The 27296-nt window shown below is 39.0% G+C and overlaps 1 protein-coding gene across 1 annotated transcript in view; it reads right to left on the reverse strand.

Annotated features, from left to right (window-relative positions):
- Positions 1-9481: 9481 nt before the first annotated feature.
- JAKMIP2 (janus kinase and microtubule interacting protein 2) overlaps positions 9482-27296 on the reverse strand; it is a 51709-nt gene continuing 33894 nt past the window's right edge. Inside the window, 8 exon segments of the mRNA XM_089909470.1 lie at positions 9482-9506; positions 9508-9653; positions 10287-10352; positions 15447-15650; positions 18404-18481; positions 21213-21281; positions 25343-25408; positions 26727-26780. Of these exon segments, the coding sequence (XP_089765596.1) occupies positions 9482-9506; positions 9508-9653; positions 10287-10352; positions 15447-15650; positions 18404-18481; positions 21213-21281; positions 25343-25408; positions 26727-26780 (708 nt within the window).

Consider the following 27296-nt stretch of genomic DNA (forward strand, 5'->3'; position numbering starts at 1 on the left):
TGAATAAGTGAAGTAGTATCCAATGCGTCACCACACATGACCCATTTTCAATGACCTAAAGGTCAGTATGCTATAACTAAAACTGTATAAAATACAAATCCATATTTGATTCAGAAGGCCCTTCTGGATATTACAAAACCTCAGGGATTCTTTTGAATGTATTGCTCTACAGCGCTGAGCTTTAGTTTCCTCCTCTGTAAAACAGTGACTGCAGTCATCCCTTCTGAGAGTTTACAACACGCCACCAGACTCTAAGTTGATGACTACAGTGATGTCATTTCTGACTTCTGACTCTAGTATCCAAGTACCTGCCGCATTGCCCGGTTCACAGAAGAAACCTAGCAAATATGTGCCGAGATCAATTGATAGGCTACTTATGTTCACAGTTCTTTAGAGTTTTCTAACTGCTAGAAGTTGGTTCAGATCCTTTATGGACCATGTACTTAGAGGCACATTGATTAACAAACTGTAGCTAATTCCTGTTCTCTGGTTATGACAAATAGCCAAAAATCATGAACAGCAATCACGCCCTATTCCTGACTTCCACATATGCTTTTCATGGTAAAGCGTACCACCATCTAACCAGTTATACTGTACCATCTGGGACCCTAAGGGCCATTCCCAATACTTTTCAATCTATCAACCCTTATATACAACTTATCGTACAGTATTCAATAAATGGTAGCTGTTATTCTTACTTCCATTTTATAGATGAGGAAACTGATATGGAAGATTGTTAGATAATTGGTCCTTGAGAATCCTAGTAAAGAAGATAAAAATATTGAATGAAACTTAACTGAAGCTAGAGGATCAAGGAAGGCTTCCCTGAGTCCGTAATTTTACAATGAGATGGGAAGGACAAATGGACATTAACTAGTTGATGGTGCTGTTGGAAATGTGGTCCAGGTAGAGGGAAGCACGTCTCAGAATGCATGATCTAAAACAGAACGCTTGGTGTGTCCTAGGAACTTGGCTTTTAATGATCCTTTCTATGGGCTAGGTACTATATTGGTTACTTTACTTATATAATATTACTTAATTCTCAGAAAAATAGTAGATGCTATTACTTGCTAATTTTTAATTAGGAAATTAATGTTTAGAGGGGTATAATAGTATCTCTTTTCCAGAACTGTTGTAAGTATTACATAAAATAATGGACATGAAATGTACTTTTTCAACTGCAAAACAGGATGCCCTCTTCCTTATTATAGTATCATTACTATCATTAAAAATGCATTTACTGATTGTCAACTATGTGCTAGACACTGTCTAGGTATTTGAGATACAAGAGTAAAGAAAACATCTATGGTCTTTGCCCTCATGAACTTTATATGCAAGGAAGGCGAGAGGCAGTAATTAAAACAAAACAAAACAAAACCCAAAACTCCAAATGCATATAACATTTGACTGGGAGTGAAATCTAGGAAGGCTTCCCTGAGGGAATCACAAGTGAGCTGAGATCTGAAGGATGAGTGAGAAGGTGTTCACTAGATAAAGCAGCACAGAAAGTATAGTTGTTCCTCCGTGTCCATGAGGGTTTGGTTCCAGGACCCACCACCAAAATCCAAGGATGCTCAAGTCCCTTATATAAAGTGGTGTGGTATTTGCATATAACCTATGCACATTCTCCCATATACTTTAAATCACCTCGAGATTACTTACAATACCTAATACAATGGAAATGCTATGTAAATAGTTGCCTGCATGCAGCAAACTCAAGTTTTGCTTTTTTGGAACTTTCTGGAATTTTTTTTCCCGAATATTTTCCATCCACAGTTGGTTTAATCCAAGAATGTGGAACCTGTGGACATAGAGAACTGACTCTACTCTGCACACAAGGGCTGAATGGGCAGACCTCTGTGGTAGGCAGAAGGGAGTATAGCTCATCAAGGGAAATCCTGGAACAACACGAGGCCTCAGTTAGTCTGTAGTTAGAGCAGACAGGGCTTTTTTGGCCACATTAAGGAACCGTGATTTGACCCTAATGGTGATGTTTTCCCAGGAAGGGGGCATGATTAGATTGGTGTTTCCTAAAACTCATTTGGGCTGCTGTATGAAGAGTGAGTTATGAGAGTGTCTGAGGAGAATCACTGACTCCAATAAGTAAGATATCACCCCTGTGGAGCTGGGGGAGAATATATTTATGTATTCTTTCCTCTGTTCACTCATTCTTTAAGTTATTCTCCAAACGACATATAAAGAACAAACTGGATAGTTATCTTGGTGTTACATTACTATGCTATCCAGGGCCCTGATCTAACAGGTCACAAATCTGCTTTCACCTTCATTTACCCAGCTAGTTATTCATTCATACATCTGCCCTTCAGTCCATCTGTCAATTTAAAATTTATTCAGCACCTAAGTATATATAAGGCACTGTTGTAGACACTGAAGATACAAAGATGAATACAGCATAGGCCCTACCCTAGGCTTTACTAACAGTCTAATGTGTGAGACAGATAGGGAAACAATTTTAATACGACTAGATAAAGGCTAATGGATATGTTTACATAAAGGAAGGGCTGATTAGCTAGCATATAATGCTGCATCAAATGGACATCTTTTACCAATATAAAAGAACAAGGAGCAAAATTCTCCGATTTTAAACAACGCATATTGTAGATATTGGTCAATTGCCATTTGTTTTCCACATGTTACCTATAGGCATTAGTGGGAAGAGGGATTGAAAAAAATGTAAATATAACAAGAAATAAACATTCGTATATTTTAATGGAGAATTTGTAACTAATCAGCTGTGGCTGTTTTTATAATACAGCATTTATTGTTAAGTTTTTTTGGGATCAGAACAACAACACAATGTTATGTGCCTTTTAACATGGTTTATGTTACTAGACAGGAAGCGAAAATACTGAGCTATCAAGTTCAAAAATTCATGGTTGACACCAGAGAAGTATCATTAAAAATGAACTAGAATATGTGGATAAAGAATCACGATCACCTGTTCTCTGTCTGGTCTTCCCAACTTCAAAATGAACAAAGCTGGTTCTGTTTTGTTCTTCACTAATCCATCCCTCCTCAGAAGAGGAGGATTTTCAATGGTCATTGTAACATGGATGTAACAACTAACCTGGTGATAGCTATTTCTGCACTCCTCTCATTTTCTTGTTTCCTTTGCCTTCCTGTGTAAGTGTCTAACATGGAAGAATTAGTGGTACACTATTTATTAGAATAAAAATACAGAATACTTGGAGGAAAGAAATACATGAAGGAGATTAAGAGGTACAAACTTCCAGTTGCAACATAAACGAGTCTTGGGTATGAAATGCACAATGTGGGGAATATAGTCAATAAGTTGTAGTATCTTTGTATGGCAGCTTGTAACTAGACTTATTGTGATGGTCATTTTGAAATGTACAGAAATATCGAATCACTATGTTGTGTAACAGGAACTAACATAATGTTATAGGTCAATTATACTTCAAAAACCAGCAAAGAAACTCATAGAAAAAGGGATCAGATTTGTGATTACTAGGGGCGAGGGGTAGGGGGAAGAGGTACTGGATGCACAATCAAAAGGTACAAACTTCCAGGTATAAGATAAATAAGTTCTAGGGATATTATGTACAACATGATAAATATAATTAATGTGATTGTGTATTATATATAAAAGTTGTTGAGAGTAAATTCTAAGAGTTCTCATCACAAGAAAAAATTTTTTTTCTATTTCTTTAATTCTGTAGATGCTCACTAAATTTACTGTGATAATCATTTCACGATGTATGTAAGTCAAATCATTATGCTGTATACCTTAAACTTATACAGTGTTGTATGTCAACAATATCACAATAAAACTGGAAGGAAAAAATGAATGCATGAGCAGATGGTATCTCCCGAAACTACGTGGGGTTCCCCTACTTAAGGTAAAAGTCCCACGATAACGCGTGAACGGAGTTATTTAGTCAGCAGCCACTGAAAGCAGTAAGGAGTTAGGAGCCTTCAGCAGCTTCTAGATCATCACTGACAAAAATGACTTAGGTAATTGCTAAAAGGAAAGAAGCATAAGTCATTTCATTTTAAGGAGGCTATCTTTATATACAGTTTAAGTTAGTCTTAGGTTTAGAGCAGAATATAAATCTTTAATAGGAAAAATATTTTTGTGGTTATTTGCAGCATACTCTTACTACCCGCCAATAAGAAAGCACTTTTCTTCCTTACTTCTTCCTACCTCTCTCTTGCCTGCTTTGGACATATAAGTAGCATTAATCACTTTCCAGTAATGTCTTATTCCCTTGTATTACTGAAATCCAGATTATTCTCGGAAAAGAAGAGATGAAAAGGTAACTACTCCTTTTGGTTTAGGTAGTAAACTGCTCGGCAGTACTTAGAGGTTTTATTTTCAAACTAGTATATTTGCAAACTCAGTAAATGTGATAGCCACCTTTTTTTCTTCTTTTTTATAATAGCTAAGAGTTGCTGATTACTGAACCATGTGCCAGTCAATGTGGCAAATCCTTTATATGTATAGTCTTATTTAATTCTTTCAACATAATGCCATGCTGGAGTTAATATGATTATAACCATTTTATGGAATAGGAAACCTAACCTTGGTCTAAACCTACCATGACATGGCTAGTATATGGCAGGATTCAAAGTTAACAGTAGAGTTAACTTCAAAGCTGTACAGTCTACTCAGCCTTTTTCCTCTACATATTTTTACTACCCAGATTCACTGCCACATTAATTTGCTATATTATTATTATTGATTATAATTGCATTTTTTCATTTGACCATTCCTAAGTGTCAATCACGCACGCCTCTGGAGGAAAAGCAAATCAAATTTTGTATATCCCTCGAGGAGTTACAAAAAATTGGAAAAGGTATGGAGATGAGCACATTGCAATTTCAAAACCCAAGAGCTATGTAGTAGTACACAGATTGTAGACAGGACCCCTCTGATTGCTGATATATATGAACATAAATAGTGCTCAAAATGTGAGAGAAAGGCCCTCTTTCATTTGTGAGGCAGAATGGGGTTAAAAGTGGACTCTGGCGTGAGCCTGTCTGGGTACAAATCCTAGTCCTGCCCGCTGTAGCTATATGGTCTTGGGAAAATCACATGCTGTAGTTTCTCCAACTTTAAAAAAAAGGAGTAAAAGCAACACCTCCTTTCTAGGGGGTTTTGTGAGGATTAACGTATCTATTGCTTAGAACAGCACCTAGCATGTAATTGTTAGTCATTATTGATATTAATGTTCAAGCCTACTCATTTTCTAGCTAGTATTTATGTATTTATGAAGTCTGATTTTTCTTCCCTACACCACCATGTAGTACTTGTGTCTCAATGAACTTTATTTGCCTCATTGATTGATTGATTGATTGACTGACTGTTATTTGGGGTATGGGAGGGCTGTTTGTTTTCTCACGCTCTGGCCATTTTGATCCTTTCCTAGAGAATCTCACCTATTTCTCTTTAGATATTCTCATTCAGTTTAAGAAACTAAGTCCTCTTCTTTATGTGCTGCAAGGTTACTACCCTTCTTGTCAGACAGAGGATAATTTTCAGTCTGAAAAGAAAATCTTTTGGAGGAAGGAATAAAGCCAGGGAGTTGGGTATATGAGGATACAACTTTCTGGGGATATCTGCTTCACTCCTTCCTTGTATCAGGTCATGTTAAAGTACTTTTGCTTTTCTGTTTCACATCCAGGTAACAGAGTTGATACCCACAGAGAGAGAAAGTGTCTCTCTTCCATTTTTCAACTTGTTATAGAAAACGTTAAGTAACGTGAGGTCCAGGGAAGATCCCTGCATAATATAACTTAATAGGATAACCAAAGTGGACACACGCCATGGTAAACAGATTTAGAATAGCAGCTAGCCCTTGTTTATTTTTAAATAATGGTGTTAAGGTTTGTGGTTTCTGTACCTGGGTAGACATCAGAATCACCTGGTATGCTTGTTAAAAATATAGATCAATCTTTACTCTCCACCTCTCTCACCCTCTGTCTCATCCCCACGTCTAGTAATCTGCTTCATTAAATCAGAGGTAAGGATTTGGAATCTGTATTTTTAATAGCATTGGGAATCACTGTCTAAGATGATTTATACTTGTATTCATAAGAAATTGACTTGATAATATAATAATAGTGAGTCTTCATTTTTTTCTAAATTGACATTGAAAACTATCTTATTTTAAAACAAGATCCAATCTCCCTAAACAGTCTTTTTTCCTGAGTCCTGATGAAGAGGGACTGGGAGAAAGGGTTAAAAAATCAGTCATTTTTAACTTGTTAGATTTACAGAAGCAGAATTTTCAACCTGGAAGAGAGACTAAAAACATACTCATATTTTTTTACTTTGCAGATACAGAAACGACTCTTTCAGTGTAATGAGGGGCTACAATGAGAAGTCACAGATCCACAGACATGATGACTTCCCAAAGCAAGACAGTTAGCTAGAAAAAAATTCTTGATTTCCGTCATGCTTCATGGTTGCTTCATTTCTTTAATAATCACCCAAATGGATTGGATCTATTTCTCATTTTATGGCATTTAAATACCCAGTGTATTGTTTTAAAAAAAACATGGGCATAGTAACTATATGCAGCATCCTTCTTATCAAATACCTCTTAGAAGCACATTTTGAGAATTAAATGGAATCTTACCTGTAAGAGGCACCTTGACATCAAGGCCATAGAATAAAGGCAAGAGAGAAGAACAAGAATAGAAACAGAAACTGCAGAAGAAAAAGAAGAAGATTATGTAAATCTGAATTTCTGTACTGCCATTCAGGTCGTACAAAACTTCAGCTTTTCCACTTTGCTCAAATCTGACCATTTCTCATATATACACCAAACACCTTTTATTTCAAAAAACCATACCTTTTATTTATCCACTGGTAAAGCAATGCAATGAATAACTGGTGTTCAACTAACATCGACTGATACATTTTAGAACTCTGAGAGGGTCTTAACAGGTCATCGGCCTAAGCTCCTAATTTTATAAGTAAGAAAAATAAGCACAGAGCAGTTAATCAATAGTCTAATTGCCTATAATCTGATGGTATAGTGAAGCCTAGAGGTTAGACCTTCCAAGTCCTACTCTATTACATGTTATTGTCTCTATTTTTAATGTGTGAGAGGGTAATTTAAATAATTAAAAATGATCAAAGTGTACACAATCACTCAGTGCTATCATTATTTGGTTAACGTGTTAGGTTTTAGGACTAAGGTATTAATCTGTAGGGTAAACATATGATCACTTATCCACAGTGGGGCGCTCCTCAGAGGGAAATGGAATTGTATTAGTAATTACATCAGGGCAACAGGTATAACCTGGGTCTGTCCTGGTTGAGTGAGGATATGTGGTCCTCCTACTGGTATGAACTATGCTTATTCATCAGAGGTAACTACACACAGTGAATGGATGCTGCCGCTCCAGACTGTCATGCTTTTGAGATAGATTTCTCCTTATTGGACTCATAGAAGTTAAATGGAGTCCGATATTTCTCTCTTCACCAAGAACCTTCACCAGAGAAGCAGATACTTGGATGGAAAACATGCTTGTGTAGCACTGGTAGAAAACCAACTGTATACTAATTATAAAATGTCATAGGTCAGATCAGTTTTTTCAAATACTGATTTCCTCGGTGATTTACAGAGTCATGAAGTCTTTTGCCTTGTTATCACACTTCAGGAGCCTTCTGTTGGTCATGACATTTTTGAATAGGGTCCTGTATGGCAGTCTCATATGGGGCATATTATTTGCATATTTCCTTTAATGCCATACTTATAAGGCTCTTGCTTCCCTGTGGCAAAATTGCATGAACAAGTTATAGACATGGTGTGAAGAGCCATGTATTAGTGACTGGTCTAGTACTATGAAAAGCAGAAACTCTGTCCTTTTTTTTTTTTCCATTCCTTGAAGATGGATAGTAATAGGATGGCACATGGAACAGGAGTGGATGGAGGAGAGGAATGGAAGGCTTCCACTATTCCCATGAGAAGGTCAGGTGTCAGAGCTACCTCTCTGGGCATGAGGGGACGCCCATCACTTGATTTACAATGAGAGTCTAAATTCCATGCTATGTGGTAGGCAGGCTGTGGCACTTAGGGTCAGATACCCGACCTCTGGTCTTGATTTGCCATAGACTGGTTATATGATTTGGGGAAAGTTGTTTAGTGTCTCTGAGCCTTTGTTTTATTATCTGTATAAAAGGGGAACATAATATCTGTGGTATGTTTCTCAGGATAATTATAATTAATAATAATAATTATTATCTATTATAATAATAATTATAATGAATGATGATAATTCATCATCAAATGAGATGATGAATGTGGAAGTGCCTTGGATGGTGAAGAGCGGCACGTGGGAAGCAATTTTGCTATGTTTCTTTTTATCACCTGATTTATACTCACTGTGTGCATGGGAATTAGGAACAAAGAAGGAATACTGTATGTACCCTGAGAAGGTGTTCAAGTACTCCAGGGGAAAGGATGAAGACTATCACTGACATAAGTGATCTTTAGCCTTTTTACTATGCTTGTGGATGAGTAGAATTGAGGTCAAGTGAATAGAAGGTACTTTATAAACCTCATCTGTCATTCTAACCTCTAATCAAAAACCAACTGGATTGTTTTTGAAGTGGCTTAGTTTAGTACTACATATGGAATATGCTGCTTTGATAGCTAAATAATCGTCATTTTCTGTTAAGTACATTAACCTAGTATCATAAATATTTAGGAAGTTCAGACCTGTAAAATGAAAAGTTCACACTTAATTTGGCTAGGGTGGTGACCTGACTAGATGTTAGAAAATTCCTTTATTTGTTTGTTTTTCCTCAGTTAAGTGGGGACTGAACTGAACGAAGTTTCTGGGGAAGAGCTGGCAGCTTCCTCCTTGAGCCACCCCAGGACTGTTTACGGATTAGCAGAGAGACTGACTAGGACCAAGGGTAGCCATTTAAATACGTGGAAAACGGAAGATAGCAGGTGTGTCCTTTGACAGCCAGGGAAACTGTGGACAACCCCTGCTTTCTATGGGTCTCTCTGCCAAACACTGGGAAATTAGATGCAGCTTTTCGTTTACTACACTCTTACCCTGAAGAACTAAATAGCACAGTTTGGAAAAGAGGAAAATTCAAATTTAAAATTTTGTATAAGATATGTAACTTTACATTTGGAAATTTAAAAAAATATACTTTAATTTGACTTATACTTTTTTAGTGTTTCCTAATTTTCATGTAAGTGGCCTCATTTTTTTCCTCATGGAACCCATGAGAGGAGGTGAGGGTGAGTGTTACCATCCCTATTGAATAGATATGGCTTAGACACAGTGGGTAAAGTCACTTACCCAAGCTCAAATAAGTACATGAAGACCGAGACTACAAAAGAATCTAGGTGGCTGATTGTTTGGCTACTGGACCCTACCAGTGGCCTTTGAGCTCACGTAAGGGCAACTATAAAAGCCATTTGGGATGAACCAAATTCTAATCACTATCTCAGAAATGGCAGGTGGTTTGCTATTTGCTTCTTGGGTGCCCATGAGATACTGCAAAACAGCCATGCTTTTTCGCAACAGAGGGATTCAGGCTGCTACTTCCAGTCAATGAGACTGGAACTCCATAGAACACCTCTTGCCATCCCTGCTGTGTTCCTTGGCAGGGCGCCCCTGGCATCGTAGGCAGGATAATTCTTTGTTATGCAAGACTGTTGAACTCACTGCAGCTAAGGAGCATCCCTGCGCTAGCCCTCTCCCTTCTCCCAGAACACACACAATTCCAAATGCCCTCTTTACCTCACCTCCACCCCTGCCAAAAGTGTTGGCTGACTTGGAAGAAGCAGTTCCTCTCTCAGACCACTGGGGAAGTGACATGAGGTCATAGTTTTCATGTGTCAATCTAAATTTCTGAATGTATTATTGAGGTGAAATTGCAGCACAAGGAGGAAAGGGCTTTTTATGAATAATGGGAAAGACTTTTTAAAAAAGGGACTAAAAAGATTTTAAAAAGGAAGAGGAACGTAGAGTAACAAAACTCAGAAGAAACTTTTGGCAAAGAAGTGAAGATGGGAAAGGGAAAACTGAGGAAAGAAAACACTGATAGAAAAGGACAGGAATCGACACAAAAGGCAAAAATGTAACTGAAGGCAGAAGCTTTGCTAGAATCCTGGTGCCTGACTACAGGCAGAGTTTACGTTTACTGTAACTATACCTGCCTACACAAGATACACAATAGCTGAGAAGAAAGAAAACACGGTGAGTGAAAACAATATTATCGTCTGATCTAACAAATAAAGATTGAAATACATATTGAACTTCACATGTACCTTTTCTTCTAAGTCCTTTATCTGTCTTTTCTGGATGTCTGTTTTATCTTCTAAGTCACGAATTCTCTGAAAAAAAAAAGGGATGGGAAAAAGAAGCTTTTCAGTCTGTTAAACAAGAAGATCATTCACCAACCTAAAACACAGAACTTTCTATAAAAACATAACATCTGGAAATGTCACATATACGTTTTTCTATACCCAGTGGGTTATTGCATGTTTCAAAAATTACCCGTACTCACAGTGAAAATCATTGTCATTGATTATATTTTAAAAATATTTGCCATCCCTTTCTCTTCTGGGTCAATCTATCCCTGAAGACCCCTTCCCTGTGAGAGAGGCATGATTCTCACCCCACTGTCCTTGGGCTTGGTCAGGAGACCTGTTTTGGCCAGTGGAACGTGAGCGGGAGTGAGATGTGGGAAAGCCACATCCTTGTAGAGACAGCTGTATGTCCCAGAACTAGAGAGCAAGAAACAAATTTTGTTGTAAACCATTTGATTAAGGTTTTTGGTTGTTTATTACCTCACTAAAAAATAGCTAAAACTGGCTCACACGAATGCAACTAGCCCATCGGTTTCTGTTCTACCTTTTTTTTTTTTCCAACCTTATATCAAATCTGTTTCAGGGTGGAACTTCCTCACGAAACAGGACTGACCAATTTTCACAAAACAAGGTAGCGATTCCACCTCAAAAAAATTGAAAAGAAGGAACTGATAAACTAGGGGAAAAAACCCCCCAAACATAACAAGAATAACACAAGTAATCCTGAAGACAAAAAAGTTCCAGAACTGTCTTTGAAATTACCTGTAAACTATAACAAAATTCCAGTAATTTAAATAGCACAGATTTGAAATTGACATTACATAGACTAATTTATAAGTGAAAAGAGTCTTCAAATTTCCTTCTGGCAATCTAAAGGCCTTGTATGTTCATGGTACAGGGTTACACAGGGCAAGCTTGTAATTTAATGCCTCTTTTGGGAATAAATTAGAAAATGGAGAACTGGAGTCTAAGGAGAAAACAATGGAAGCTAAACAACGTGATAATATAGAAGGAGAGGTTTTACAATGCAATGTGCGGAGACAAAAGGGAAGCTAGAACAAAGAACAGTTGAACTTGGAAATCATATCTTCCTCTCTCTAAAATGGTTCTCAACTGGGGGTGATTTTGCACCCCAGATGACATCTGGCAATGTCTGGACATTTAAAAAGTTAGTTAGTTAATTTATTTTAAAGTGTAATATTCAGTGGTTTTAGTATATTCACAAAGTTGTGCAACCATCACCACTATCTAATTTCTGGACAGTTTTGAATCACATGTGATCACTGGTCACAACTGGGGGAAGGGGTGCAACTAGCACCTAAGGGGTAGAGGCCAAAGATGCTGCTAAACATCCTGCAGTACACAGATCAGTCTCCACCCCCCCACCCCACCCCCATAAAGAATCATCAGGCCCAAAATGTCAGTAGTGCAGAGACTGGGAAATCCTGCTTTAAAGGAAAGAGGGTGAGGTTTGTGCAGGAGAGGAGGGTGTGTTTTGTCAGAAGGACCATGAAATTATGTGACAATGAATGCTGATGTGTGTGTCAGTGAATGATAAATGTGTGTGATGTGTCTGCTTGTATTTCCATAGTGCGGCTTATGCTCCAAAGCTACACAGTGAAAGAATAAATTTGCTAGCTATTTCTACCTTGAGTGTACAAGAACTTCCTTCTTATGTGTGCTGGATGTAGAGGCAAGCACTACACCAATACAATCATGAGATTACTATGGCATCTATGCAGCCACCAAGCCTGTGCTTGTTGGGCACCTTCTCACATGTTCAGGACTGTGCTGGATGTGATGGAGAATACAGGCAAGGCATCAATTAGTTCCTGATCTCAAAGAACTATCACATCCAGATGGGGAGAAAAAATGTAAAACACAGGGAAAAACAGATTAAGCAGAAAAGTAAACAATGGCGAAACTATGCACAACTTCATCGCCAACCTCTAACACCCAGTACAGTGTTTAGCACAAAGAAGCTGCGTATACATACTTATTCAATGAGTTAGGTAAGCTACACTGTGTGCTGCGGGCTTTATGTCTTTTTCCGTCCCATCTGCTTGCCAGCCTGCCATCCAGTCTCACAGTAAACTCTATGGAGTCCAAAATAGATCCCTTTTCTACGACTTTTTGTCTCTATTGCTACTAAGTACACCAAGTCCCCCATCATGACTGTGTGAGAGGTTACTGCCGGCTCTTCCTGCTTCTAATCTTGTGCATCCTACATCCACCTATAGTAGCCAGTGTGAACTCTTAGAATGTGAAATGATCACGGCAGTCCTTGAGTTTTAAGGGGGCGAGGAAGAGGGAGAGGGACAGTTAGCCAAGTTGCTCTCAGAATAAAACCCAAACTCCTTCAAGGCCCAGCATGACCTTGGCCTGTCTCACCTCTCCAGATTCATCTCATAACCACCTTCCCTTGGCTCCATGTGCCCCTGCCATACTGGCCTTCTCTCTGCTCCTTAAATATTCCAAACATTCCCATGATAGAGACTTAGCCCCTGCTGACCCTAACTTCTGGGACACCTCGCCAAAATCTTTGTGTGGCTGATTTCTTGGGATTTCGACATTTTCAGAGAGGCCTGCTCTGATCAGCCAGTTTAGAGTGGCTAATCCTACTCCCAAACTCACTCTCATTCTCTCCCTCTCCCTCCCTCCCTCCCTCTCTCTCTCACACACACACACACATCTTCAGAGCACTTATTGCCACTCTCTGAAATTGCCCTGGCTATTGCTCATTTGCGCTGTCGCTATTTCCCTCTTCATCGGTAGGATACATGAGAACTGTGACCTTTATGTCTTTCTCCACCATCACACTCCCAGCACCCAGCACAAGCAGGCCCTCAATAAATGGTTCTGAATGAGTGTATGAAAAGGGTATGGAATGTCGATTTTTTCAGTAGTATGTAGTTCATTGTGTTCATCAGGGAGAGCATTCTGAAGAGCTGGATCTAAACTGAAAAGTGAGAAGATTTGGATAAGTGCAGCAGACTCTGAACGACATTTTGGGGTGAGCAGTCAGGAAAACAAAGGCTTGGAGGTGGGAAATCATGGCCTAAGGGGTACGGGAAGAGTTCTGCATGAGAGGAAGGTAAGCTATGAAGATTGTCTCAAATCTGGGTTTTAGGGGAGGAGTAGCCAGCTACTGAAGGACCTGGGGATAGCATGATTAGACTCAACTGGAAATTGGGATCATGGAGACTTTTGAGGAAGAATATGACATCAGAAAAGGGGAGAAGGAGAAGGAAGACCCCAGGGTTTTCAGCTTGAGTGCTTTGACATGTGGTAGTTCTACTAACCAAGACAGGCAGATGGGGAGAGAAGGGAGAAGTAAGGATAAGAATGTGTGTTTAGGTATGTTTCATTTGAGTTCACTCTAAAACATTCAAACAGAAATGTCTAATAAGTGGTTAGTGATATGCTCTAGAATTTAGACTGCATTATAAACTTATATATGACAAATCCTGGCCAGTGCTTTCTGGAATAATTCTCTCAAATCAAAGCTACTGATTGAAAGGAAAGTAAGAAATAACTGGAAAGGCATATTCTAATGAACATCTGGTTGGGAGACAGAAAATGCCAATAAAACTCTCTGAGGCTTAGAAATATAATGTACTTAACAGTTCAGGCTGGGTAACTTAAAACAAAACAAACAGAACCATCTCTTTTGGGAGTGAAGTACCTTAGCTGACTGAAGAGACACAAAAGCATTGACAAGGCTTTAATCATAAAAAAATTTAGATAACTATTTGTCCATCTTAAAAATAAACACTTCTGCGGTTCTATGACACACCTCCTTCTTTGCTGAAATTAATTAAATGCTATTGCAGCCTGAGAAATTTATGCAGAGGACATGTTCATTCCCTTATAGAAGGAAAGAATGCCTGCATTAATGCAATGATACTGCACAGTCTATTATTGAAAGCTTTAAAACTCTCTTCAGAGTCAAAATCCAAACTTTATGATGGAATCTCAAGAACCAGTGAAACAAACATGTATGTGTTTATCATCTCTGGGACAAAATGGCTTCAGAGTTCCGTGTTAACTTGGGTAATTTGTTAGCCTGTAAAGATCCACAAAAAATAACCCCTGTTCCTTTTCTACTCACCTTGATCTCTAATGACCACATGACTCTTACCTCCCGTAGAGCCCATCTGGATTTCGTACCAGTTGCTTATTTCAGCTTATGAGTACCGAATACCCTAGCCTGGAACTTTCAATTCTGGAATTATTTCAGAATCTGCTTTTTGACCAGGACCCTAGTCTTTGCCTGGCAATCTGTGACATGAACAAATAGTTGGAATTAAGAATTTTGGCTATAAGTTAATATTGGGTGTTTATTTTGAGCCTTGCCGGTCTAGATAAATCATATAAATTATAGATGATTCAAGCTGTAGAAGACAGCATAGTGCAATGTTTATGTGCACTGGCCTTGGAGTTAGGCCGATCTGGGCTGTAATTCTGGCTCTGTTGCTTACTATCTGTCATCTTGGGCCAATCACCTAAGCACTCTTTTCTTCAGTATCGTGATCTCTTAAGCTGGGATAATAAGAATACTTACAGGAGTGGGCTATTGCCAAGAATAAATGAAACAATGGAAGTAGAGCCCTTAGTTTAGTTCCTGACCTATAGCACATGCCAGTAAGTGAGAAGCAGCTTCCATGCTTTGTTGCTGTTGCTGTTTATTCTGGGAATAAAGAGAAAGGTCCTTGTTCCCTTTTACCCTCTTCGGATTATTTGATCAGGCTAGGTTATGGACTGGGATGAGTAACAGTGGGGAAGCATTATCTGTGTCCTGGACTGAGTCCCAGAGAGTCCCTTCCCAGCATAAGGGACATAATCAGGCTCCATGAGATTCAAGGGGTGTTTCAGGACAAAGTAGTCGCAAAAACAGTAGCATGACACAGTGCTTCTGAAGTGCCAATTCTCTTCAGATTAGTTCATTATAAAACCGTGGTCCTGTTTCTGAGTGTAGGTGGAAAACAATAGCTATTTATTTTACTCTTTGAAAATAGCTTCTAGCTCCCAGGCTTCTCCATACTCATACCCAACACTATGTACTGAGCACTTGGTCCCATTTTCTTAGTACCACCCATGTAGTGACTACATCCTCACCTGATGGGCTTGCTGTAAGAGCTCCATTCTCTCCTGTAGAATCTGACAGTCGTACTCTCTGCTCTTCCTCAGCATCTGCCGCCGTAACTTTTCCACTGCTGTCCTCAGCTCCTCTTGCTGTTTTTCAGTTAACAATTCACCAAACTTGATAACAGTTTCTTGCTGCAGAGCATTGTACAAAGTCGCTTCTAGTTCCTGGATTCTCTGGCAAATAGAATTAGAAAACCTTGGAATTTAGTATCTTACGTGTGGTGTGTGAATGTACACATGTGTGTACATGTGGAGGGATGTATTATTTTAGTCTCACAGGATCCTAGCAACAAAATAAATTTCAAAGCTTATCCAGCTTAGGGACTATCCTGATGGTGCAGTGGTTAAGAATCTGTCTGTCAGTGCAGGGGACAAGGGTTTGATCCCTGGTCTGGGAAGATCCCACATGCCGAAGAGCAACTAAGCCCGTGCACCACAGCTACTGAGCCTGCGCTCTGGAGCCTGCGCACCACAACTAATGACCCCGTGCACCACAACTACTGAAGCCCGCACTCCCAGAGCCTGTGCTCCGCAACAGGAGAAGCCACTGCCATGAGAAGCCCACACACTGGGACTTCCCTGGTGGCGCAGTGGTTAAGAATCTGCCTGCCAGTGCAGGGGACATGGGTTCGAGCACTGGTCCGGGAAGGTCCCACATGCCACAGAGCAACTAAGCCCATGCGCCACATCTACTGAGCCTGTGCTCTAGAGCCCACGAGCCACAACTACTGAGCCCGTGTGCCACAACTACTGAAGCCTGCTTGCCTAGAGCCTGTGCTCCACAACAAGAGAAGCCACCGCAATGAGAAGCCCGCACACCGCAACGAAGAATAGCCCCCGCTCGCCACAACTAGAGAAAGCCCGCACGCAGCAATGTAGACCCAACACAGCCAAAAATAAGTAAATAAAATAAATAAATTTATATATAAGAAAAAGAAGCCTGTGCACCGCAACGAAGAGTAGCCCCCCACTCGCCACAACTAGAGAAAGACCGCGTGCAGCAATGAAGACCCAACTCAGCCAAAAATAAATAATTAAAAAAAAAAAAAGCTTCTCCAGCTTAAATATCCTTTTGATGATCCCCTTTATAAGATGCCATAAGGATCATCTAGCCAATACGTGAACTACTCCGATGATGGTGAGTTTGTTCTTTTTCTTGGGATCCTGTCCATGTCACATACTTTTCATTTTTAACAAGTCCTTACTTTGTTATAATAACTGTATATCCTTCTATTCTCAAATGTGGCTGAAAATAAGTTTGTTCTCTCTTTCATTTGACAGATATTAAAAGACATCTATTGTGGTGGCCATATTTTTATAAATAAGCATTGAAAAGTGGTCCAAGTTGGAGTAAAATACTTGAAATTGGAGGTATTTCACACACACAATGCCACCTCTCTTCCACATGACACACCTCTGAAGATGGCTTTATAGTCTCCATTTTTTTCTTATAAAAATAACAATTGAGAAATATAGCCTGGAGTCTTTGGAGTTGGTCTGTTTTTTAATACTCTGAGATTTATAGTTGCTCTAGCTATAAAATGCTTCCTTGAGGCTTTTCTGTTTTAGATGAAGAGTCTACTGCTTCTTATATCCCAGTTTTCTTTTCTTTCACATGCTTCAGATACAGTTACCAAAATCTATCATCTTATCCCCTGTGACTCTGACATAGGTGAAAGGACATGCCCTGGTGAGGGATGTTCTCCAAGCTCCTGTCCTGGACTAAGCAGGTCTCATCTCTTAAAAGTTAAATATATTAATAATTATCTGAATGAGTCTCCAGTCCTGGAACACACACACATGCAGTTTAATCTTACCGTGTGTAGGTAGAGAAGGCAAGGCTAAAAGGATAGGAAGGGAGGGAAAAATTACCTCCTTCTTTATTCTCTAATCAGCGGCCAATACTCATCCTCTCCTTTCCCCATCAGTCAGTGCTCAGAATCTCTTATTCATCTTGGGTGGGGAGTACTAATTCATCTTTGATATAAGCAGGGGCTAAGTGCTTCACTCTTTTCCCAAAAGTGACTCAGGCTGCTTCCAGGAAAGCATTATAAAAACCTCTACTAGCAACTCCTCGAAATGTTCCTCTTTTTCTCTTGAGTCATTACAGTGTATTATGGTGGGGGGCAGAGTGGTGTCCACATGGAGAGAAGAAGTGCAAGCTGTAGTCCAATGTTAGGAATGATGCTTTAAGAATTTGGTTCAGGGGAGTGGATCAAATGTGCTCCTCCGTCAGCACAATCTTCTGGAGGAGAGAAAAAGGCACAGCCCATTTCCCCATATATTTTTTTTTTAATTTTTAAATTTTATTTATTTTTTTATACAGCAGGTTCTTATTAGTTATCCATTTTATACATACCCATATATTCTTACTGTGGCTGGATGACGGTAGTTAAGGCCACAATGTCTGGAGTCAGATCTAAACACTACCTACTTGTGTACCAAGCTGGGCCAAGTTCTTTCTCTCTCTAAGCCTTCATTTTCTCATATGTAATATATAAATAATAATATTCCCTATACCTCTTAGGGTTGTTGTCAGAAATAAATGAATTAAAAATATGTATCACATTAAATACATCATTATTCTATCCCTAGATTAGGCTCCCCAACAATCAGATTTGATTTAATAAAATTTCTCTTTAATCTACATTGCCATCCAATCTGTTGTTCATTTAAATATTATTTAACAACACAATTCAATTTTTAAAAAAATCAAGTATAATGAAATATTAACTATTATAAGAGTATTGTAACAGCAAAGAACTAGAGATATATTTGTTCTAGAATGAGAACTGGAAACCTCTGAATAAATGAGCTGCACGTTGTGGTCTATTCAAATACATGACATGACAAATTACACAGGATGCTTTACTCCAGAGCATGTAATCGTAAACACTCGGAGTGTCTCCAATGCTTGTTGTACCTACCATATATGCTTGGTCGAGAGCTTGTTTCCTGTAGTCTAGTTCTTCTTCCAGATAGCCTTTGATTTTGCAGAATTGTTCCTAGAAAAAAGGGCGACATTAATAGATAGAGTCAGCTTAGTTAATGAGAAAGTGATATATAAATTGTATTGATTAGCGTTTTCTCTAATTCCACTGTAAGACAAATCACTAGTATTTGTAGGGTCACAGATTTTGTCTTTTAGGGAAATAGTTCAACTTTTATAGTTTCACACAGGGAATGTACAAATCAATGGAAAGAAGAAAAAATATATAACAAACAATCCACATGGAATGTCTTAAAGGATTTTTTATACCAATTTAAGAGTATGTCATTAAGGATAGATTTTTGTTTGTTGGTTGGTTGGTTGGTTTTTTGGCCTCACTGCACGACATGTGTGATCTTAGTTCCCCGACCAGGGATCGAACACATGCCCCCTGCTGTGGAAGCACGGAGTCTTAACCACTGGACCACCAGGTAAGTCCCTAAGGGTAGACTTCTGACAAGATAAATGCTATAGATGCTAATAAATATATCTGTGTAAATATACTGGGATAGTATATTTTTGTAAGAATGTTATGAAATATAATAGAGCAAAGTTGTATAATAAAAATTTATTCAAACTTATCTGTGTATCATTAGCAAACACAAAGACAGAGAGTGGGCATAAAGTTAACCACACATATTGCTCCATCCACATACCAACTAACTGACCAATTTATCCATCTGCCTGTCTCACTAAGACTTATGAAGGGGTGGTGGAGGCAGGGGGTTGGGGGTGGGCATCTGCTTTAAGAAGAGTCATGGGGGACTTCCCTGGTGGTCCAGTGGTTAGGACTCTGTGCTCTCACTGCAGGGGGCATGGGTTTGATCCCTGGTCAGGGAACTTGGACCCTGGTGTGTCCTAAATAAATAATTTAGGATGGCAAATTGCATGCTGTATGTTTTTTACCACAATTTAAACTAAATTTTATTTTAAAAAGAAAGAAAAAAATAAAAGAGAGTGGAGGCAATTCCACCCACAGTGCCACTTAATGAGTGAGTGTCTGCTCTTGCTGCAAAGCCAGAGTGAGCTGGGAAATGTAAATCTGATGTTCCCTTGCTTGTCCTCAGGTTTTGTGTGGCTCTCATATTGTAAGCATCTTGCCATTGGCATTAAAAAATGTATCTTTGTATAAAACATAGCTCCAAGCACAAGTCCATTCTTTCTCTGTATGCTTAACAAGGAACAAGGGCCTCGTCCAACACTGAAGGTAAACTTGATTGCATCAACTTTTGAGAGAGGATATGTCTGCATGCGATTTTGCTAGTGACTTTCCTAATTACCTCTGAGCTCCAGTGCCTAGAACAGTGTAACAAGCTGATTGCTTAATTAATGTTTGTGCATTTAAAGAGTTCAAGCGTATTTTGAATATAAACAGTTCTTGTTATATGTTTTGACTTTACAGACCAACCTGTTGGTAAAATACAAGTCCCGTGTAAAATATGAGCTAATGATTTGTAAGCTGTCACATGCTATGTAAATTCAACTTGTTGTTCTTACGATAGGATTCCCTAACCTGATAGGAATCACTACCTGACTTTTAGTAATAATGATAACAGTAATGACCGTACTGTTATAAAAGTCTATGTATTGCTGTAAGTTAAAAATGACCAATTCCCAGGCCTGGGGATTTAAAAAAAAAGCGAATAGTGGCAAACTACACACAAAGTAAAATTTATAATCGTAACCACTTTTAAGTAGTGTTAAGTATATTCACAGATAAGAAAGTTTCACAGAAACAAGTTTCACAGAAACTTTCTTATCTTCAGTAGTGTTAAGTATAATCAGTGTTATGAGACCAATCTCCAGAACTCTTTTCATCTTGCAAAACTGAAACTCTGTACCTGTTAAACAGTAACTCCCCATTTCCTCCTCTTAGCTCCTGAGAACCAGCATTTTGCTTTCTGTTTCTATGAATACGACTACTGTAGGTCCCTATATTAGTAGAATCACACAGTATTTGTCTTTTCGTGACTCGCTTATTTCATTTAGCATAATGTCCTCAAAGTTCATCCATGTCATAGCATGTGTCATAATGTCCTTACTCTTTAGAGACTGAATAATATTCCATAGATGGATATACCACATTTTGCTTATCCATTGACAGACACTTGGGTTGCTTCCATGTTTAAGCTATAGAGAATAATGCTGCTTTGAACACAGGTGTACAAATCTCTCTTCAAGAGTCCGCTTTCAGTTATTTTGGGTGTACTCCCAGAAGTGGTGTTGCTGTATCATATGGAAATTCTATTTTGAATTTTTTGAGCAACCACTAACCATATGGTTTTCCATAGCAGCTGCACCATTTTACATTCCCACCAACACTGCACAGCGTTCCAGTTTCTCCACATCTTCACCATCACTTGTTATTTTCTGATTTTTGTTGGGTTTTTTTTTATAGTAGCCATCTTAATGGGAGTGAGGTGGCTTGGGGATTTTTAATACCAAAGTTATACCCATCATTTCTGTCAATTTGGTGGAAAAATTATTTAGCCTAAGAAAGAAAACACCTAACTGGATTTTCTTCAACATTAGTTCTGGAAATACTACAAAATTACAACATGATATTTCTGGAGGCTATAACTTGAAATTGTGGGGTACTTCTGGGCATTCTGTCTCACAGTCTATACACAAAATAATGGCAAGGCTACAAACTTCCATCCGTGTCAGATAAAACTGCTAGAAAACAGTTGTGTTCCATTTGTCTTGTCAATTTTTCTTTTGTTTTCTGACATCTCATTTTTACTCACCATGTCACTTTCCAATTCCATCATTTTCTGATGCAGGGCAGCCTCTGCTCCTTCAATTTGCTGGATCCACTGAGGGGTAAACCAGACACAAGTGTGTGACATGATTGCTTGACATGGTGTAAATGGTGGTGCCTCCTGAGCTGCTTAGTCTCTTCCCCTTACATCTCAGGAAGCAGACTAAGAATTGGAGTGAAAACTTGGTACATTTTAACTCTTAGCTCAGAAACAAGTTTATAAATTTCCACTCATTCATTCATTCTTCATTCAACGAAAGCCTTCCTTGATATCTACCATGTGTGAGGCAATGTGCTGGGTACTAGGGCTGTGATGGTGAATAAGACCAACACATGTTTTGCCCTCATTGGAGGACACCATGGGAGGCTTTCTTGGAAATGACAATTGCACTGGGTGTAAGGAATGAGTCAGAGATGACTAAGCAAAGGTGAGGGGCAAGTTCCAGGCAGAAGGTATGTCTAATTCTCCATGGTTGGAGGGAGCATGATGAAAGAAAGAAGGCCAGGTGAGACTGGGGAAATGGCATTTATTTCAGTATATGACACTGATTACAGCTAAATGTTGAGGAATCATTTTTGTTGAGTGGAGACAAATTTTAAATCACACAGAAAGAACTTATCTTTCCTAACACTTAGAATATATCATTCTGTTAGATGGCGTTGATATTAGCACAGATCAATACCCTGAATGAATTTAGACTTTGAATAATATAGTGTGAGCCTACCACATATATGGTTTCAGAGAATAAATTGTTATAATGGGTCTCCATCAAGTTAACCATAAGCTTATCCCTCAGGGAGGCAATTGGGCAAAAAATTAAGTGTGTGGGTCCTAGAGGCCAACTACCTTGGGTCTAATCCCAATCCTAGCTTTTCATGGCTATGTGGCCTTGAAATGTTACCTGGTTTCTCTAAGCCTCAACTTTCTTATCTGTGAAATGGGATTAATAATAATGTGAAGATTAAAGGATGTAATTAACCTAAGGTCCTACTGACAGTGTACTGCACATACTAGGTAACCAATACATTCTTGGTTTTGGTTAACATTCATTTTTGTACTTCCACACTGTTAGGAATTTGCCTCACTACCAACTATTGCTTCTTAGTTTGTTTGTGATAAATTATGTAGTGTACTGAGCATTTTTCTATATACTGAAGCCTTGGTATTCACAAGGGGCCACCATATCCAACAGCCCCTCGGCTGTAAGGAACATGAGGAAAGAAAAAAGGCCGTGGAGACTGGAGAGGTGCTAATCTCTCAGCTCTTGTACATACACATGGCTTCCCTCATGAAACAAATTTCAGTCCAAAGTCATGGGTTTCTTGTAAACACCCTCATATTGCAATTGTGTACCATCAAGGTTTATTAAAATGCTTCCTCTTGCTTGCTGCCCATTTACCATTGAGAAACAAATTCTCTTGTGTACCATGTTTTTTTTTTTTTAAATATTTACTTATTTGGTTGCGCTGGGTCTTAGTTGCAGCAGGCGGGCTTCTTACTTGTGGCTCGTGGGCTCCTTAGTTGCGGCATGCGTGTGGGATCTAGTTCCCTGACCAGGGATCGAACCCTGGCCCCCTGCATTGGGAATGCGGGGTCTTAACCACCGTGCTACCAGGGAAATCCCACACTATGTTTTTAAGAGAACCGCAAAGTGAAGTAGTCCGGTCATGGGCTTTAGCTATAGATTTGTATGTTGGCTCCCGACTCTGACTACATGGATGATGCAGGATGAGGAATGAATAGCCCAGGCCACAGTTTTCTCCCAGATAAAATGAAAATAGTAGATGAATGTAGGGTGGTTGTAGGGAGCAATGAGATAATGCACAGACAGTATTTAGCATAGTCCCTGGCCCGTAACATGTCCTCACATAAGGTTACTGCTCTTATTATTTTTAATACGAAGTCACAATAGGATTTCCTTGTTGGAAATTTGTCTAGGCTCAACCTCTGGCTAAAGGTCACACTCTCAGATGGTAGAGAGATAATTCAAATGTGTGGTCTCAGGAAGTTCAAGATGATATTTATAATTACTTGGAGGTAGAAATGTTTATCTGTGAATCCCAAACATGGGGGGAGGCGGTGATTTTAGCTTATGAATTGCAAAGATTTGCACAAAAGGCGATTGCACAGACCATGAGCATTTTAAGGACAAGCTTGTGTCTTATTCAGCTGATTCCTCACTTTCAATCACAGTGCTAAGCACACAGGCATCACCCTTTGATTGTTTAATCTGAACCCCTCACACCTGTTTTGCAAAGGAGGTAAGTGGAGGCACGAGCTAATACGTCAAAGCTTTACTAGAACAGTTCCTACGTGCTATAGGGTACTTTCTGCTTTTAGTAGGAAGCTTGAGGGAAAGCTTGCAATAAAGAATCATAGCCCTTCATGACTCCAACTGGATGAGATGCTCTGGTGTGAAAAACTAGGAAAACAAAGAGTGAAAAACAGATTCCAGACTTGCCCTCGTGGAGCGTAGAGTCTAGTGAACTACAGAAAAAAAAAAAAAAAAAAGTGTGGTTGTATTACAGTTGCTAAAAGCCATGGTAGCAGAAGCACAGGTCACTGTGGGAACACAGAGTGAGAAGACCTAACTGGGCTTGGGTGAATAGGAAGGCTTCCCCATGTATGGGAGGGTCTAATTATTAAGATTTAGCCAGACAAAGGTAGAAAGGGAAGAAGAGAAAATCTAGACAAAAGGAACAGTGTAAAGGACCAAGGGATGAAAATATGTAGAGGTAGATAGAGACAGAGACAGAGATAGAGTGATAGAGAGACAGAGAGCGAGAGGAGAGAGAAGAGAGGAGAGAGGAGACTGGAGCCCCAAAAGGATTTGTGCATGGCTGGACCTTGGTTGGTGACCAAGGAAGGAAGTGGGGTGCTGGAGAAATAAGTAAGGGCCAGTTCCAAGGGGGCCCTCTTGCCAAATTCTGGATTCTAGACCTATGTTAGGGACAATGTGGTGCTATTAATTTGATCACAAGAGGAAAGGGAAAGTGATAAGGTCTGTTATTAAATTGTGAAGGGTGGAAGTTTTTAAAAGAGCAAATCCCAGATATTTCACATGAAATACTTCAGTATGTGTCCCTAACACTTAAGGTCTTTTAAGAAATAACATAACCACAAGGCCATTTCCACACTTTGCAAAATTAATATTAATTCCTTTTGTCATCTGATACCTGGTCCATATTAAAATTTCCCCAGTTGTCAGCAAAATGTCCTTGGTTTCACACTTGGTTTGCTTGAATCAGGATGCAAAAAAGGACCATTTCAATATTTCTTAAGTAACTTTTTATTTCATAGCAATTCTTCCCTCTCCCTCTGCCATTTTTTAAAATGTCATTGTTTTGTTTGAGTACTTAACTGGGTCATTTGACCAGTAGAATTCCCTCATTTCAGACTGGAGCAAGGTGAATGCTTGCTCATGGTTTCATTTAATTTACAACATGCTTTTTTATGCATTTAGAAATTAAGAAAGCATCTCAAGGAACTTATAGTACATAAGTTCTTACTTTATCCAGCCATGTACACATGACTGTCAACTATGTGATGATTCTCAAGGTGCCCTGAAAACAGCCAGTTACCAGGTTTCTTCACTTGGCTCTTTCCTTTTTTCTCTCTCTTGCATTTACCAGGTTTAGACACAAGGGGGTGAGAGAACGCGCAGTGTTGCTCTTCTGACAGTCCCCAGGTTGGGCTTTCTAAATGAAGGTGCAGGGAGCCACCACCAAGTTACAGAATCAGTTGGAATAACTGGTAGGTACACATCCAAGGAAAAGCCCACAGAAAGAGCCATGCTCCAATTTACCACTTAACAAAACCCTTCTTTATTGGTTTCCCAGCTTGGTAAGGATGGCTTAAGTAATGTAATCCAGGTTTTGCATTTTTACAGAATTATATTTTTAAGAGACTTCAAAGCAAGAATTATCCACCCACCCTAAATCAGTGTGTAGACTCTTCTTTTGTGTGTTCTCATTCTATCTGGGTTATATCACCCTGAAGAATAAAATATTTATTAGGTATTCAATAATGCAAAATCATGTGCAAAGAGATTGTCCTTCAACCCCAAGTGTTAAGCCAGACACTGAGATGATTTGAATGTTAGTATGATTTATTACCTTTTCTGCCAGGGACAGCACAGTGCTGGCCTGAATTATAGCCACTTGCTCTTCATTTCTTAAATTCTGTGGCGGGGGTTGAAGGGGTGGGGAGAAAGAAAATAAGCTGAAAACACTTTTTGACATTTATACTATCAGAAGATACTGCCTAACTTGCCTGCCACATACGCATGCATAGAACATTCACAAACGGCCTATTCTATTTAGTAATAATTCCTAACAAAGAGTTCATTCAAAACCTGTAAAAAGTACATTAAATGTGATGGTTTTATATCTCTAGTGCTGACTTGATTTTGTTTCACTGTAAGCATACTGCATGAATAGTCATAAGAAAAGCAGAAACCAAAATGAAATAAAGATAGTGGGAAGCAGCCACACAGCACAGGGAGATCAGCTGAGTGCTTTGTGACCACCTAGAGGGGTGGGATAGGGAGGGTGGGAGGGAGACGCAAGAGGGAGGAGATATGGGGATATATGTATATGTATAGCTGATTCACTTTGTTATACAGCAGAAACTAACACACCATTGTAAAGCAATTGTACTCTGATAAAGATATTAAAGAAATGAAATAAAGAGTAATCTCTTCATAGCAGTTTGATGTGATTTAATCGATTTTGTTCTCTCCTTTGGTAATTTTTCAAGGGAAATAAATACTGTGACTACTTCACCCTACATACATCATTCATCTAGTATCTCAATGAATGGTCCTCCCACTGAATTAATATGCCTTGACCCTGTCTGGAAGGGGTTTTTAGAAAGAAAAGAGATTATAGTTTCCTAGTGCATTTTTATGGGGCTGCCACCAACCCTACTGTTTAGCAGCATTTGCAACTGCATGACTGATTAATTTCACCCCCTATGCCTCCCAGCAACAGTCAGAAGGTAATTAGCTTTAACCAGCGCACACTCCATTGGCATTCAAACCTGAAACCTGCGCATGAAAAGCACCTTACCAGTTCCCACTTCTGCCACTACCTTCCAGAGATCCTTACAATCCCTTAGCTGAGTGGTTTGATAGATTGCTGATTCTTTTCCAGAAGCCGCATGCTTAAGTGAACCTGCTGTCTCACTTGCTATTATTTTTTTGTTTTTTTCTATTTATTTATTTAATTCAAGTATAGTTGATTTACAATGCTGTGTTAGTTTCAGGTGTACAGCACAGTGCTTTAGTTATACACATATATATGTATAACTACATATATACATGTATATATATGTGCATAGCTACATTTTCAGATTCTTTTCCCTTATAGGTTATTACAAAATACTGAGTATAGTTCCCTTCACTTGCTACTGTTTTACACGTAATGCATTGGCAAGTATTTCTTGCTTCTCTTTAGGCAAATGCATATCTTTACTGTACTTAATCAATTCATGACTTACCCCATTATCACCCAAGATATCAAGCTGCTTTATGAGATCAGGGATGTTCACATCCTGCAAAATCAAGGAGATTCATTCAAGTCGTGGCTTACCATTCTATCAGTGCCTGCCTGAACCTTGAGTTAGAGAGGACATTTTGAGACCTGCTCTTCCTTGGTTTGTTTTCCATCAGGCGCAGCTGGTTTTACATTTCCACTTTGCTTCCTATAAGCTGTGTGAACCTGGGAAAACTACTTAACAGTGCATTTTCAATTTTGCCAACTGCAAAATAAATACTTTCTTCATAGGCTGATTTGAGGATAAAGAGATTGTACATGAAAGCATCTAGGATGTACTAAGGACTCAGGATTTGCTCAGTAACTTTTTTTCTTATAATTGTTGAAAATTGTTTCAACTGTGGTAGATTTCAAGTATTAAGAAAAGTAACAGGAAAGAAATTTAAATAACCAACCAATTTCATTCTAATTAATGGAATTCTGACCTGGTTGAGATTTTGACTGCCACATAGAAAACTACAGAGCAGTTCTATTTTTTAGGTGTTTAGCATTAATTCCATCCTACGGAAAACAG

The sequence above is a fragment of the Delphinapterus leucas genome, chromosome 3, assembly GCF_059928025.1.
Source record: "Delphinapterus leucas isolate spDelLeu-1000000601 "Yukka" chromosome 3, BTC_Dleu_Yukka2, whole genome shotgun sequence".
NCBI lineage: Eukaryota > Metazoa > Chordata > Mammalia > Artiodactyla > Monodontidae > Delphinapterus > Delphinapterus leucas.